Genomic DNA, 15,692 nt, shown 5'->3' with positions numbered 1-15,692 from the left:
GCTTGAGTGTCCTGAGACTTGCTATGTAGACCAGGTTGGCCTCCAACTCAAATCTGCCAGCCTCTGCCTTCCAAATGCTGGGATTAAAGGCATACACCATTCCCTTTGGGGGTCATTTTATGCCACAACACCCAGTAAAACTGTTTTACCAAGTTGGACTTTGGTGATATTTGTATCTGTTGTTGATTCCCTATCTGGGGTAAGTAGACATTTGTTCTTATATCCCCAGGAAGAGTGACATAAAACCAGTGGAGACGAGTAACCGTAGGCAAATCTGCTACCTGTATGAAGCCTCCCTGATCCAGAAAATGAAGGAAGAGGAAGGTGTGAAGCAGATCAGGCAGACACTATTTCTAAGCTACCAGGGGGGAAACCCAGAGGTCAGCTAGTTTATGCCTCCCCTTTCCCTCCCCCTCTGCCTCCCTCCTTCCCTTCCTACCTCCTTCCCTCTGTTTTTTCTCCCATCTTAAATCCTTGTTAATACTGAGACCCACTCCTGCTATAAAAAGTTCCTGCCATTCCTAAGCACATAAAGTCATTAGTACTTTCTTTCTCCTTTCTATTCTCCTCTGTATGAACTTCATTTACCCCTGAAGACTAATATTAGGCTTGCTCCTGTCACAGTAGGGCAGTCACTCTTCCAGTCCCTCCATACCCTTAAAACCTGACAGAAAGATGTTGTCTCTCTCAACTTCCATTCAGAGAAAGACTCCTCTGAAGAGTTTCCTCAATCCCAAGCGTAACCTCTGACCTTCTGCTGAGGATGGACTGGGATACTCTCAACCCTAGACTGGACCAGGTGCACCTGCTGAGTAGATGAGGTGGGCTCAGACCTCCAGAAGGAAAGAATTCCCAAATGAAAGAGGTATCACGGCCAGGCTGGGATGGAAGATGGCAGCAGATAGCTTTGGAATCTCATCCTTAGTGCCTAGTTAGCAATGAAGAGACCAGGAACCAGGTCACAGCCAACTCTTTCACCTGGATGAAGCCTTCAGGTGAACTGGAGACATGAACACTTTGTTTCTAATTACAGAAGACTTCACAGTTCTGGGTAAAGACTTTGCAGGTAATTTCTGGAAATTCCTCAAATACTGATACCCACAAGCAGAGTGTGAATCAGTTCCCTTCTGGAAACAAACAAAAAAAAAATAGCCTGTGAAATACTGTGACTCATGATGGCAGCACTACAAACAAATGTCACTAAGTCTCACTTTATTAAATCCACCGAGTATTTGGCCCTGTAGAAAAATGCAGTCACCCATCAGTGTGCACAGGGAATTGCTTCCAGAACCCTGCAGGTTCAGTCTACAGTCTCAGGTCCCTTATGTGAATGAAAAATCTGCATAAACCTTGTCCCTACTGGTAAAGGCACTTGTCACCCAGCCTGATGGCCTGAACTCAATACCTGGGATACATGATAGGGGAAAACCAACTCTTGGAACGTTGCCCTTTGACCTTTGTACATATGCTAAACATGTGCTAAAGCACACATGTACTTGTATACACACACACACACACCAATCTTCTCTTTATGTCTTGCCTGCCATTAATCCTATCATGCAAACATTTTTTTTGAAAGGGTCTCAATATGTAGTCCAGCCTGGAACTTGTTATGTAGACCAGGCTGGTCTTGAACTCACAGAGATCTGCCAACATCTCAAGTGTTGGCATTAAAACTGTATGACACCACTGGCAGCCATACCAGGCCCAGCTTTAAATCAACTACCTTGAAAGTGAATTTGTCTATTTTTAGCTCTCATTACTCACATCTATCTTAAACTCTGAAGTCAGCTGCAGTGGCATCCACCTGTAAACCCAGCTACACCAGAGGCTGGAAACATGAATTCAAAGACAACATGGACAAGACATTAATGTTGGAGGAGGGCCCAGTTGTTCGTCCCAGCCGCCTGGCTAGCTTAGCCCCAAAGTAACCACACAGAAACTGTATTAATTAAAACACTGCTTGGTTCATTAGCTCTAGCCTCTTATTGACTAACTTTTATATTAATTTAACCCATTTCTATTAATCTGTATATCGCCACATGGCAGTGGCTTAATGGCAAAGACTCAGCATGTCTGACTCTGGTGGCTCCATGGTGTCTCTCTCTCCCTCTTCTTCCCAGAATTCCATTTATCTTTCCCTTCTAGCTCTGTTCCCCTACAGCTCTGCTACAGGCCCAAAGCAGCTCCTTTATTAACCAATGAAAGCAACACATAGACAGAAGGACCTCCCACACCACATTAAGGCCTTGTTGAGTCCTCAAAGGGTTGAAATGTCCGGCATGCACTGGACATTGAACTCTGGATTCAATCCTCAGCACTGCAGAATACAGAATCAGTAGTTCACACCTGCACTGGCTGCAGGATGAGTTCAGGGTCATTCTGGCAGAGAGCCTTTATCATTTATTACAGGAGCAATTAATATTCAAGGTGTCAACCGACCAGAATTAACTTCTGATGGAGGAAGTGTGCCTTGCAAGACCTGCAAGAAATACAGACGCCAGAATATCTGACGTTTCTCCCTATAATTTTAAATGTGCTAAATGCATTCTTTCCCTAGCCTGTAATGTGTGTGTGTGTGTGTGTGTGTGTGTGTGTGTGTATCGCATGAATACATTCCTGATCTACTGGGCATTTTTATCTGTGAATTGTCAAGAAGAGGGTTCTGCCTTAGCTGTATTATCCAATTAGTATTAATACTGTTAACCTATACCGAGTTTTGATGAATAAAACAAATGCTGCCCAAGTCAGAAGTTCTAAGCTTCCATTAAAAGTGGAACTAGAGTACAGCTTAAGAAAACACTGTAATTTCCCCAGCTGCCAAGATAGCCACACACTATCAACTGATATAAAACTTTAAAGTTTAGATCAGGCCAGGTGCTTTGCTAATTGGATTTTAAGGTAAACTATTACCAAAAGAATACAATCTTAGCTGGGCGGTGGTAGTGCACACCTTTAATCCCAGCACTTGGGAGGCTGAGATAGGCGGATCTTTTTGAGTTCAAGGCCAGCCTGGTCTACAAGTGAGTTCTAGGACATCTAGGACTGTTACACAAAGAAACCCTGTCTTGAAAAACAAAACAAAAAAGAATACAATCTTATTTACTAGAACATGTAGCCAGCTATACAATTTATTGAGCCAAGGTAAATAGTGCAAAGTAATTTATCTGGAGTACCGGGAACAATAATTAACTCTACACAGATTCCTAACCTCAGCCTTTGTTCAGGCACCATGGAAGATTCTCTAACTGGCCAGGGTTAGCTACAAAATATAAATATAAACTAACTTCATAGCCCCCCCCCCCAAAAAAAAGTTTTACAAGCTTTTCTTTCTATGGTCAAGGGTTACATGCTGGACAGAAAAATATATCTTAAGATTGAAAATGCTTTCAATGCCACTGTGCCTTGGTGAGTTTTGTATGGACTTCTCTGCCCCTGGCCCTGCAGCTCCAGCTGCTGCTGCCCTCTCTCTGAGGACACATTTGTAAACAAACAAGTCCCCAGTCCCAGAAAGCCTGGACTTTATGATTACTGATCACAAAATGTTTAAGATGTTTTATACAATCAAAAGTATAGGATATAGGGGCTGGAGAGATGGCTCAGTGGTTAAGAACTCTTCCAGAGATACTGAGTTCAATTCCCAGCAACCACATGGTGGCTCCCTCTTCTGGCCTATAGACATACATGAAGACAGAACACTGTAAACATAATCTTTTTTAAAAGTAGAGGATATAGCACACAATTTCCTTATCTCTCTTATTAGTTTAGTTTTGTAAGGCTACCTCTATGGATAACAAAAAGACTTCTTTTACAGCTGCGGTTTGCAGTCCACTAGTTAGGGAGTTAACTAAAAGAAAGTGCTCTTTTCTTACTATCTGGATTTATTGCACTGTGAATTGTTGGAATGACTGTTTCTTATCATTTACTTAAGAAATAGTATGTGACCTTCAGAGGTAATGCCTGCAAGATTCTGTGGGTCTGTAAAAGCTAAGAGAGCAAACAGAAGCTGGCAGAAATGTAAAGGTATAGAGAATGTAGGAAAAATAATGCAGGAAAATAAGAAAAAAGAATGGAAAATAACTGGAACAGAGAATTGGAATTAGAATTGAGAATTAGAGCTAAGAAATTATAGAAAATTAGGACAGAATTAAAATAGAAGTAGAATAAAGAGACATGTTCGGAACAGCACAGTGAGCCTTTTGTGTAAACCCTCAGATTAGAGCTATTCTAACCCCTTCCACTACACAGTGGCCTCTGACCTCAACTCTGGAGGAAGTCTGCAGAGCTGGACTCTGCAAGCTTCTGTAATTCTAAGCTACACAGTGAGTTTGATGCTAGCCTTGGCTATATAATGAGTTTGATACTAGCCTCAGCTACACAAGATTCAGTATCAAAAAGAGGAAAAATCTGTATTGTATGCATACATATGTAGCAATTTTTGCCAACTCATGCAAGTTTAATGTTTATCCCTAGTAAGTGCCTACTCTGATATCAAGCTATACCACATTTTTTTAATTCTTCTGCTTGTAAAAGTTTGATTTATATTTATAATTCCATTCTTGAAAATACCCACTTCTCTCCCTTTTTAATATAAGTAACCACCTCTGTTCCAGCTAGAATATGTACTCTGCATTCAAATTACTACAAGTAAAGTGTGGTAACACAGGGGTGTAATCCCAATAAAAGTGTAGGCATCGAGGTCATCTCAGTCACAAAGCGAGTTCAAAGTCAGGCTCATCATCTCATCTTGAAAAGAACAAGCCAAACAAAATCTTTTTTTGTGTGTGGGGGTGGAGGGTAGACCATCCTACTACAGGCTGTAAATTTGTATTTTGTTGTATTATTACATGACTTTCAATACCACCCACTGTTTCTACCAGTACCAAGTGTGGTAGTTGCACTATCTGGTGAGTCCACCATCTGGAAATTCTGCTGGTCAATGTTTCCCTGTATGCCTGGGTATCACTGTGCGATGTGGAGTTAGAAAAGGCTCTGCAGAGATCACTGAAGGCACTGATGTGTGAATCAACAAATGGACTACATTTTTATCATCCTGTACCTTCGTTTCCAAACAGCGTCCAGACACAAGTTGTCACCCATTAGTTTCTTGTAGCTCTTAAGAGTCTGCAGACATGATCAGAGAAATAAATGGAGCTCGGGTTATGAAGACATCAGGATTTCCTGAGAGCAGCATGGTGGAAATCTGTTGGTTACCTCTGTGTCCCCAGTACTCACACAACAACCAATGCATGTTAAGACTAAAACAAACATTTTAAGAATATAATGTGTCTCCTATGTTGTCGCGGCCCCCCTCGTCCAGCAAGGATGACGTGACCACCGGAGCTCTTCTCACTGCAGTTTTAGTCAGGACCTTTTGACAATTGTAAAATCTCTCTCTCTCCCTCTCTCTCACTCACTCTCACTCTCTCCCTCTATCTCTTTTCCTCTCTCCCTGGGCTAACCTCTCCCAGTCCTTAAGTAGGCATGGGCAACCAACCCCGGATTGCCAGGTGGGCACTGCCCATAGGTCCATGCATATGCAAGCAGCTGACAATCATTGCGTGATAATAGCATAAGTCAGGCCTAGTTGATATTGGAAGTTGATTATCACAGAGAGCACTCGCTTTCGGGATCGCGGAGGGTGGGAGCCAGCACCATCAGGTGCGACTCCACGCAGCTCTCTACACATAGCCATCAGGTGTGGCTCCATGCAGCTCGCTACAGTTCCCCCTTTTTGTTTTGTAAAGCTACAAGGCAAGAGTAGAGGTCTGATCTCTGTTAAAAATGGAACATGTGCTAGTGTCCGTCCAGGTGTCATTCACCCAGAGAACACTAGACCTGTCCGGTGTCTTTTTACAGAGGTGGGAGTTAGACACCAACCCACATGCAATCAGACTTGCTCTTCTTGAGGTTGATGTATGCTTACCTCAAGTGCAGTGCGCAAGCCTCGCATCCTGTGCTCGCTTACATCTCTAGCCAAACTTGCTTCAATGGCCGTGAAGGCCTGAATGATCATAACTGCATTGCAATGCTGTGAAACATTTATGTGACAGACGCACCACAGGCATACCAGGGAGGCAAGCTCCATTAAGCCTGCTAGGGCTCCTACTCCCGCCCACTCCTTCAGATGATCCATGGAGTGATCCAGGAGGATAGTCCTTCTGCCAGGCTGGTATCCATGTGTGTGGAGTTCACAGTCGCAATCGTCATCCGCAGCTTTTCCAGTTGTTTTCGAATTCACCAGACCAATTACCTAAAAGATATCTAGACAATTCTTTAGACAGATTAGCTGCATGAGTCATATTGAATGCTGGTCACACACAGCCCTGGATGGATAGAAATGTCTGACAGACTAGGGTATGGACTTGCGTCTCTTAACATACCCCAGCTGCCATACCCCCGTGGCACATTCATTCTTGTCAGCTGAGTGCATGGAAGACACCTTCTCGTGCACCTCTTTGGCTTCCCTAGCAACTCAGCTGATCCTGCTTCTGCTAAGTGACCATATGCTGCATTCTCATGGGTTGTCTGATCTTACACAGGATTTAAAGATAAATGCCCATGACAACAGGTGTTGAGATTGCCAGCAGTAGGGTTCCTAATCACCATTAGACCCAACCTCCCATTTGGGCTATGGTATTCTACCAACCCTTTGGCTAAAACAGTACACACAGGTACCTGCTCTTACAATAGGGCAGTCTCTTGATTTAAATTCGCTCTGTCGCAAACTCTTCAGCGGCGTGCAGAGCCTAAAACTACCATTGCCTTTTCCTTGCCCTGTGGCTACGCTGCGTTCTCGGGCAGCCCTGTGGGGTCTGTGCTCCAGCTTGTCTCAGCTCCAGCACTCGTTGCGTTTGCTGATACTCTTAGCACTGCTGTGGCATCTGCCAGGCTAGGCACTGACTGCTGAGGCAATGTGCCTTCCACCACAGCCACCTAGCAAAGCTCTGCTCCAGCTGCCTTTCTGCCCCAGCTGCATTCGTTCTGGGTCCAGACTGGTGCACAGAGTGGAGCGGAACTCAGGAAAGCAGGCTTGCTGCTCTGCAACCATTGAAGGGTCCCCACTTACACGTTTTAGGGAATTTGGGCGTTGTCAATCTGTCTGGCTACTTCCTGCTGAGCGGGGACGTTGCATTTTTACTGCCATTTTCAGCCTCGTTTGGACGCAGGTCACGGCAGTGACTGGGGAAAGGCGGAGACTCTACCTCCCCACCGAGCTGGAAGGTGGAGGCGTGGCAGCGACTGGGGAGAGGAGGAGACTCTACCTCCCCACCGAGCTGGAAGGTGGAGGCGTGGCAGTGCAGAACAGCCCTGGTTGTGCTGCGCTTCTATGCCCTGAGGCACACGCTGGGAGTGGCCTAGCGTTCTGGCCTTGTTGGTCCTCAAGGCAGGTCCTGTGTGTTTGCAGGTTTGCAGACCCTCAGCGCTGCTTGGCCTTGGAGCCGCAGCTGCTCACTCTCCTCTGCAAACTCAGGAGGTCTCGGTAATTCAAACCACATGAATCTAACTCCCTTCCTTAGCGTACCTTGTTCAGTGGCAAAATTCAGATCTCTACCAAGCTTGTCCCAGGATGACACATTAAGATTGCCAGAGACGGCAAACCAAGGAGCAATTGTGTCACATTCAGTCAAAAACTTTTCCAATGCGCTCCTTATCAGCTCGTTAAGAGCCAGAAAAATCAGGTGTGATGTTGAAGCGCCCATTCTAAAATCCCATTCTTCCTTTTAGTTTTACTTTAAACCGTCCACTTTGGTCGTGGCTCTCACTTTGATCCGTCTGCTATAGTCGCAGCCCTATTTACCCCCACTCTCCCTTCTACCGGCGAGAGCGGAAAACCCGCTTTTCTCGCGGATCCCCAGCCTTTACCTGAGGATTATCCGGTGCACCCCCTGACTGCAGCAAGTTCTGGGCTCCACGGAGAGAGGTTTGGAGGTTCCCCGTACGCGGCACCACTTGTCTTGTCCCCGTACGGGCCACCAACTGTCACGGCCCCCCTCGTCCAGCAAGGATGACGCGACCACCGGAGCTCTTCTCACTGCAGTTTTAGTAAGGACCTTTTGACAATTGTAAAATCTCTCTCTCTCCCTCTCTCTCACTCACTCTCACTCTCTCCCTCTATCTCTTTTCCTCTCTCCCTGGGCTAACCTCTCCCAGTCCTTAAGTAGGCATGGGCAACCAACCCCGGATTGCCAGGTGGGCACTGCCCATAGGTCCATGCATATGCAAGCAGCTGACAATCATTGCGTGATAATAGCATAAGTCAGGCCTAGTTGATATTGGAAGTTGATTATCACAGAGAGCACTCGCTTTCGGGATCGTGGAGGGTGGGAGCCAGCACCATCAGGTGCGACTCCACGCAGCTCTCTACACATAGCCATCAGGTGTGGCTCCATGCAGCTCGCTACACTATGTGTGTATATTACATACACACATTCACTTTTTTTTTTTCAGACAGGATCTCCCACTATAGCCCAGGATGATCTTTCACTCTTAGGAAACCTCTTGTCTTCGACCCTTGAGCACTAGGGTTACAGGTATATCCCAAAGTCACTAGCAAATTTTGTTATATATTTGAATAATGGATAGTTAAGATTCTATTTAGTCTATTCCTGAAACAATATTCTGTCTTAGTCCTTACATAACCATATAGTAAGCCTTAATATCCACTATACAAGTCCTCATCATCTTCTGTCTGCTCCTCCTCTTGGTCCTCGACATCTCAGTATTCTTTTAGACCAGTGCTTCTCAATTTATGGGTCATGACCTCTTGGGGGTCGAACGACCCTTTCACAGGGGTTTCATACCAGATAGCCTGCATATCAAATATTTACATTATAATTCATAACAGTGGCAAAATTACAGTTATGAAGTGGCAATGAAAATAATTTTATGGCCGGGCGATGGTGGCGCATGCCTTTAATCCCAGCACTCGGGAGGCAGAGGCAGGCAGATCTCTGTGAGTTCGAGACCAACCTGGTCTACAGAGCTAGTTCCAGGACAGGCTCCAAAGCCACAGAGAAACCCTGTTTCGAAAAACCAAAAAAAAAAAAAAAAAAAATCATTTTATGGTTGGGGGTCACTATAACCTGAGGAACTGAATTAAAGGGTCACAGCATTAGGAAGGTTGAGAACCACTGTTTTAGACTCATCTTACTGTATTACTATAAAATAAAGATCATCAAGCTGGCTGAGTTACACTGGAATTTATTTACTAAATGAATTCCAGGAATGCCTGCTTCAAATGTGCACAGCAGCCTCCAGCTTACCCTCGTCCTACAGAAAAACTAACTGTCCAGCATGTGGTGTGTGTATCCATGGGGAGGCTATGGAGACAAATCAGGAAAAGGCAGAGGAACAGCTGTCTAGATGCTCCTGGGGCAAGCAGGCAGGACTAGGCGAGCACCCCTCTGGGATGAAGGGCCGAATCAGCTCTGGGTTCAGCAGTGACTCCTCAAGAGGACGGTCCACATCGAAGTCATGGACATGAGGGGGGCCTGGGCGCTGAGGAATTGGCAGCTCAGAGGGATGGGCAGGCAGAGGAGCTGTGAAGAAGTACTGATGCAGAAGGGCCTGAGGGTAGCAAACAAGAGGCAGCCGAAGAAATCCAGTCACTACCAGCCCCCAGAACCATTCAGCTGGGTCAGCAAATCCTGCCTTTGTGCCTGTCTGGAGCACTGTCCCAGCGGCTGGGAACATGGCAGTGAGCTGAAAGTCTTGCCAACAGAGGAAGGGGTTGGGGACATAAACCAGAGAAAGGGGCAGAATGTACAGGTATATCTCCAACAACGATAGTTTGATGTGTGGCTATTTCCTCCCGATTGAAACATTCCCTCTGGGCAGGAGGTTCCTTAAAGACTCAGGAATTAGAGGAAACTCACAAGTCCCAGAAAACACCTGAGACTGTATCTGACCTCAGGTCAGATTTGTTAGCAGTGTCTATCTGGGTGAACAGACACTTACTTGTTCATGTCTCCCAGGAAAAGTTATAAACAGACCAGGGAACTGCTGCAGGGTTTGAAGGGTTAGGACACAAAAGCACAAGCCCAAGGCAAGGAGCAAGCACAGGAGGGATAAGAACATGAAGAGCAATCAGGGGGGAAGGAGACAACACCCACTCCTCCAACTCCTGCAGCTACAAGAAGGAACCACGGACAAGAGGGGGATGGATAGAGGGCAAAGGTCACTGACTACTCCCCTGAAGAACACTCCATTAGGAAGCCTGGGGTTCCAGTCCGTCACAGATTCTGAGAGTCCCCGACTGGGCAGGGTCCCATAGTTCAGAGTATCAGAACAGTGACCACAACTTGAATCTTACCTGGGAGGCTGCAATACGCTGGTGTGGAGGGTAGAGGAGGAACTGGCCCAGCAGGTCCAAGGCCTGGGGAGAGGCATCAGGCAGCACCTCCTCCAGGGGCACCGGTGCCTGCTCCTTGAAGGCGATCTTGTTGTAGTCAGGCAGCTCTGTGATCTCCTGAGCTCAGCAGAGGAAGAGGCAATGAGAGCAGGCCCCGCCCACCACTCCTGATGCAGGCTCCCTTTCACTTTCTCACTCAGATCACGGTCCCTCATCACCCACACACGCCCTCCTTGCCCCGATTGCTGAGATGTCACCCAGACAAGACCTGGCCCTTCTGCAGTCAAGGAAAGCTGGGGCCCCAGTACACCTGCATGAATAGAAGTCACTTCCTACTGGGGAAGAAAGCAATCCCACGCCTTCCCCAGCAATGGCTGCTACTAACCGGCCAGACTCGAGGACTGGGCGTGCCCAGGATGCGAAACACACAGCAAAGTTGCTCGATGTCATTCTCTCCCGGGAACAGGGGGGACCCATTCAACAGTTCTCCCATAATGCAGCCCACAGCCCTGTGGATACAGATGTAAGCAACTGGAGCTCTCACACACGGGTGATCACGCTACCCACGACAGCTCTAACACCTCACACCAGGGTCAAGGTCCAGAGGTTTCTAGTGACAGAGCAGCTCCTGACAGCTCCAAGACACTTAGAGCCCTGTGTCTGGGACACCCAGCTCCTCCTCAGTTTGGGGGGCAGAAATGCAAAATAACCCAAACCTCAGACCTCTGAAGACCACAAACTAGTCCACCAGAATGCTGAGCCCTCTTACCTAGGGGCACAAGCCTCGCTCAAGCTCACCGCTGTCTCATCCTCAAGTCAAGATACCTGAACTGTACCCCAGACCACCTTACCCAGACGCCTCCTGCCTGAGACTATCACTGCCCTAACCTTCCCCCAACAAACTCAGAAACATCCCCATGGCAGGCGCGCGTTACCTCATCCACCCCAGGGTCTCACCATAGGTCGACGCCCTGGTCATACTGCCGGGCACCATACAGGAGCTCAGGAGCTCGGTACCACCTGAGGAAAAGGGTTTGAGATCACGGCTGGATAGCTGGTCTGATGAGAAGCTCACAGCCCATGCCCGAACAGAAGGTGCAGAGGTGTCTCTTCCCCCGTGAGAGAACTGGCAGGGATACAGCTTCATTACCTGGTAGCCACTTGATGTGTGTAGAGGCGACCACCATCTGGAGAGAAGATGCGGGCCAGGCCAAAGTCCGCGATCTTGAGCTCGCCTGAGGCACTGATGAGCAGGTTGGCGGGCTTCAGGTCCTGTGCAGACAAAAGGGAGCATCAGTCTCCCTCTACCCATAGGGCTTTGGGACAGGGAGATAGGCAGTCAGCCCCATCTCCTCTGGAGCCACAGCCCTGGCTGCTTACCTGAAGACCCTCTTCAAGGACTAGCTCACCCCAGCCCACCACAGCCCATGTTGGTACTGACCCGATGCACAATGTTGTTGGCGTGGCAAAATGCAACACCTTTGAACAGCATCTGCAGGTAGCTCTTGACCTGTGCTGGGGCCAGGGGCCTTTCAGCATGGCGCACCACCTCTGCCAGGTCTGACAGCATAAACTCGAAGGCCAGCACAAATCCTGCACCATGTGGGAACACGGCTTTCAGCTGTACCACCTGAGGGCAGAAATCCTATCAGCCTCTAAACCAGAGGTACTCAACCTATGGGTCTCGACCCCTTTGGCAAACATCTATCTCCAAAAATATTTACATTATGACTCATAACAGCAGCAAAATTACAGTTGTGAAGTAGGTACAAAAATAATTTATTGGATGGGGGTCACCACAACATGAACCATATTAAAGGATTACAGCATTAGGAAGGCTAAGAACCACTGCTCTAGACTCACCTCCTGACCCACCAGCAGCAGCACCATTTGCCCTTGCGCTGCCAGAGGGCCAGGCAAGTGAAGACAGCTAGGGAAAAGATAGATGGGTTAACTGACGGAAAGCTGGCTAGAAACAAGCCAAGCTAAGGCTGGGCATTCCTAATTAAGAATAAGCCTCCAGGTGTGATTTATTTGGGAGCTGGGTGGTGGGCCCCCCAAAAAGCCAAAAGTAAAAGATTAACATAACACTAGTCCCTGCAGGGAAACCTTAGAAGTGGTAGTGAGTGAAGAAGATGATAAAGGTTAGGGACAAATCTACTATTTTTTTTAACATATGTCTTTGTGTTTGGATGCATGTGTGTACACACATGTGCATGAGCACGTGGGGAATCACGGCTGAAGTCAGGAGTCTTCTTTAATTGCTCTCCTCATTATCTGTTGAGGCGATGTCTCTACTGAATTCATGGCTTCACCAAATACGTGGGTCTGACCAGCCAGCTTGCTCCAATAGGTCCTGAGACCTACACCACCAGACTTCACAGTACACTGGCACATAGGGATACACCAGGTGTGTGGCCTGTCACCTCCTCCTGATTCCATTACACACACGCTCTCGGGAAACAGACTGGGACCAGTTCCTCAGCGTCACTAGCGCTGTGCACAGGCCAGAACTTTCAGGAGGTCCCAGGAAGACTGCCAGTGACACTCGACCCAAAGTCTTCACTGGATAGCTGAGGACCCACGAAGTGATGAAGACAATCAAGCATTCCCCTTGCTTAACAAATTTCTGAAACCTGCTTTGAAAAGCAGGGAGAACTCAGGGCGACCACACATAAAGCATTTTTTTTTTTTTTTTTTTTTTTTTTTGGTTTTTCGAGACAGGGTTTCTCTGTGGTTTTGGAGCCTGTCCTGGAACTAGCTCTTGTAGATCCGACTGGTCTCGAACTCACAGAGATCCGCCTGCCTCTGCCTCCCAAGTGCTGGGATTAAAGGCGTGCGCCACCACCGCCCGGCTCACACATAAAGCCTTTAAACACACCCACGAAACAAGTACAAGTTACTGACAAATCCCTATGGCTGGGGACATACTTTAGTGGCACAGCACCTGCCTAGAGTATGAAAGGAAAGAAAGCAGGGAGGTGGAAGGGGGGGACAGGAAGGAAAGGAGAGAAAAATCACAAAATATTTAAAGAGAAAAAAATGAGTGTATGAGTCAATGGGAGGGAGAAATAGGGGCTAAGCGGGCAGGAGCACAGTGAGGATTAGAAGGGAATCCTTCAAAGTGTCTGTGGGTGGGAAGGTAAGGGTGGAAATGAGTGAAAAAGGGCGGGGAAGAAGCTGCTGTCTTGGAACCTGTCGCCCACCGTCTTGTCCACCAGATCCCTGCCCCACTCACATACTGACTGTCCTCCATCTCCTGCAGAGCCTTGATTTCCCTTAGGGCCTGGTTAGGAATGCCATCCTCCAGCCGCCGCAGGGCCACCTTCTTGAGGGCAACGATTTCTCCAGTCTGTGCAGTAAAGAGAGCAGATACTGCCAGAAGACCTTCTGGCAATGAAGGGCAGGAAGAGAACACACAGGGAACAAAATACCCACAGAGATCCGTCCCTAGGTCGGGAATATCTAAACCGCCCGCCAGGGGACGCGCTCCCGCAATCGCGCCGCTGGAAGCCGGATCACAATAGAAGGGACCCGCACAAGCATCCAGAGACCCCCGAGGCCTGCAGGTCTCAGCACCAAAAGGCCGCAGCCCGCGGCTTGAGGCAGGGGGAACGCAGCGTAGGCTCACCTCTACGTGCTTGGCTTTGAAGACGATGCCATGGGCGCCCTCCCCGATGCGACCGAGGATGCAGTACTGGTCCATGTCCGCCTATGGCGCCCAGATCCTCCACAGCTAGGATGCAGCACCGGACAAAGCGTGCAAGCCGTTGCCTAGCAATAGCGAGTCTAACCGCAGCTACGTGCAGCACGTGACCGGAAAGACCGGCGCTGAGCTCTGTCGGGAATCTGATCCCCGCTAAGCAACACCTTTCCAGGAACCCTCAGCAGTCCACCCGCAAATGACCTAACGGCGCCACGTGACAAGAACGCGGCTGCGTGCAGCCGGGAGGGGCAGGGGCACGCAAGTAAAGGGCGTGTTCGCGCGCTCAGGGGCGTGGCTTCTGCTAGAGAGGTGGGGCGAGCGGAGTCATCCAGAATCTGCAGGCCGAGTACCCAGTGGTGAGAATGTCATCTGCCTCTTGCTGCAGGTGACTCCAGGTAGCGTTGGAGACAAGGCCAGAGCTGAGTCGTGAAGAATCACTTGGACCTCTAATCTCTCCAATAGGCATTGTGAATCTAAATACCTTTTAAAAGAGTTTACTAAGCCTGGGGATGAAGCTCCGTTAGTGAAGTGCTTGCCTAGAATGCACAAAGCCATTGGTTCGATTCCCATGACCACATAAACTGGTCTCACCTGGGATTTGTAGTCCCAATACTTGGCAAGGTCATTCTCATCTACATAGACAGTTCAAGACAGCCTACACTAGGAGAACTTGTCTCAAAATCATAGCGAATGCCCAACAAGCATGTGAAATGACGGCCAACATCCCTACTAATTAGGAGAAATGGAATCAAACCGCGGTAAGACCCTTTAGGATGACCGCTGTCAGAAAAGTCGATGATAAACTGGCTGTGGTTGCTCTGCCTATAATTCCAGTGCCCAGCAGAACGAGGTTAAGGGGATCTCAAGTATGAAGTTAGTTAGAACATGGTTAAGTGCTTACAAGTATGAAGTTAGTTAGAACATGGTTAAGTAAAACTGGGGAGAAATCAAGAAAGACAGAAGAGGAGGAGAGGGAGGGAAGGATGCAGAGAAAGTACCACCCTCGTGTGTTTTTGTTGAAATGTGAGTGTGCCAGGCATGGTGGCTTATTCCTCCAATCTGAACGCTAAGGAGACTAAAGCAGAATTGCCACGTGTTCAAGGACAGCATGAGCAAGAGTGTGAGACCGTATCAAACACAAAGTAAACAAAACCTTTAAACAGAGAGTGTGAGGCTGGGCCCTGTGGAATGACTGTGAGACAGACCCTCTTCTTCCGGACGTGAAATAAGCAAAGCTTTCACACTACCCATAGCACTAAATCAGGAAAACAGAAAGTTCAAGTTTGGACCACAGTGTGAGGAGGAACCTCAAATTAAAACGAAACAAAGATGTGGTAGTGTCTCCTTGTTCTTCCAGCTCTTGGGAGGTAGAGGCAGGAAGGCCAGGAATTCAAGATGATCCTTGACTTCATGCTGAGTTTAGCTTTCATAGGCTAGTTAGTTCTCAGAACTAAGGAAAATGTTGCATTGACATCCAAACTGATACACTGTATTTTATAATTTTATATATAAAGACACATACAAATTAAGGCCACGCCTCTCTTTTTACTCATAAAATCATAAGATTAGAGCTTTTTCTTTTTTTTTTCTTTTTTTTTTTTTTTTTTTTTTTTTGAGGCAGGGTCACTTTGT

General features: G+C 47.6%; 1 protein-coding gene across 7 annotated transcripts; it reads right to left on the bottom strand.

Annotated features, from left to right (window-relative positions):
- Window positions 1–458: 458 nt before the first annotated feature.
- Cdk20 (cyclin dependent kinase 20) lies at window positions 459–14,257 on the bottom strand. 7 transcript variants are annotated; one of them, XR_009058185.1, is made up of 11 exons: window positions 13,986–14,257; window positions 13,593–13,706; window positions 11,796–11,984; window positions 11,505–11,626; window positions 11,312–11,374; window positions 10,740–10,863; window positions 10,316–10,471; window positions 9,267–9,570; window positions 6,071–8,035; window positions 5,060–5,124; window positions 459–1,127 (listed from the first exon to the last, which is right to left on the bottom strand). XR_009058185.1 is itself a non-coding variant. In XM_057787295.1 (10 exons), the coding sequence occupies exons 1-9, from the start codon at window positions 14,058–14,060 to the stop codon at window positions 5,100–5,102; spliced, it is 1,035 nt and encodes a 344-aa protein (XP_057643278.1). In that variant the 5' UTR covers window positions 14,061–14,257; the 3' UTR covers window positions 459–1,127; window positions 5,060–5,099. The 7 variants fall into 7 exon arrangements, 4 of the variants coding, with proteins under 4 accessions (XP_057643278.1, XP_057643277.1, XP_057643279.1 ...); XR_009058184.1 differs by having other exon boundaries at window positions 5,060–8,035; XM_057787295.1 differs by lacking the exon at window positions 6,071–8,035 and having other exon boundaries at window positions 9,404–9,570.
- Between the last annotated feature and the right edge of the window lie 1,435 nt (window positions 14,258–15,692).

This window comes from Chionomys nivalis, chromosome 13 (assembly GCF_950005125.1).
Source record: "Chionomys nivalis chromosome 13, mChiNiv1.1, whole genome shotgun sequence".
Taxonomy (NCBI): domain Eukaryota; kingdom Metazoa; phylum Chordata; class Mammalia; order Rodentia; family Cricetidae; genus Chionomys; species Chionomys nivalis.
The sequence above is the reverse complement of the archived record's forward strand: the minus strand, read 5'-3'. Positions and strand labels throughout refer to the sequence as shown.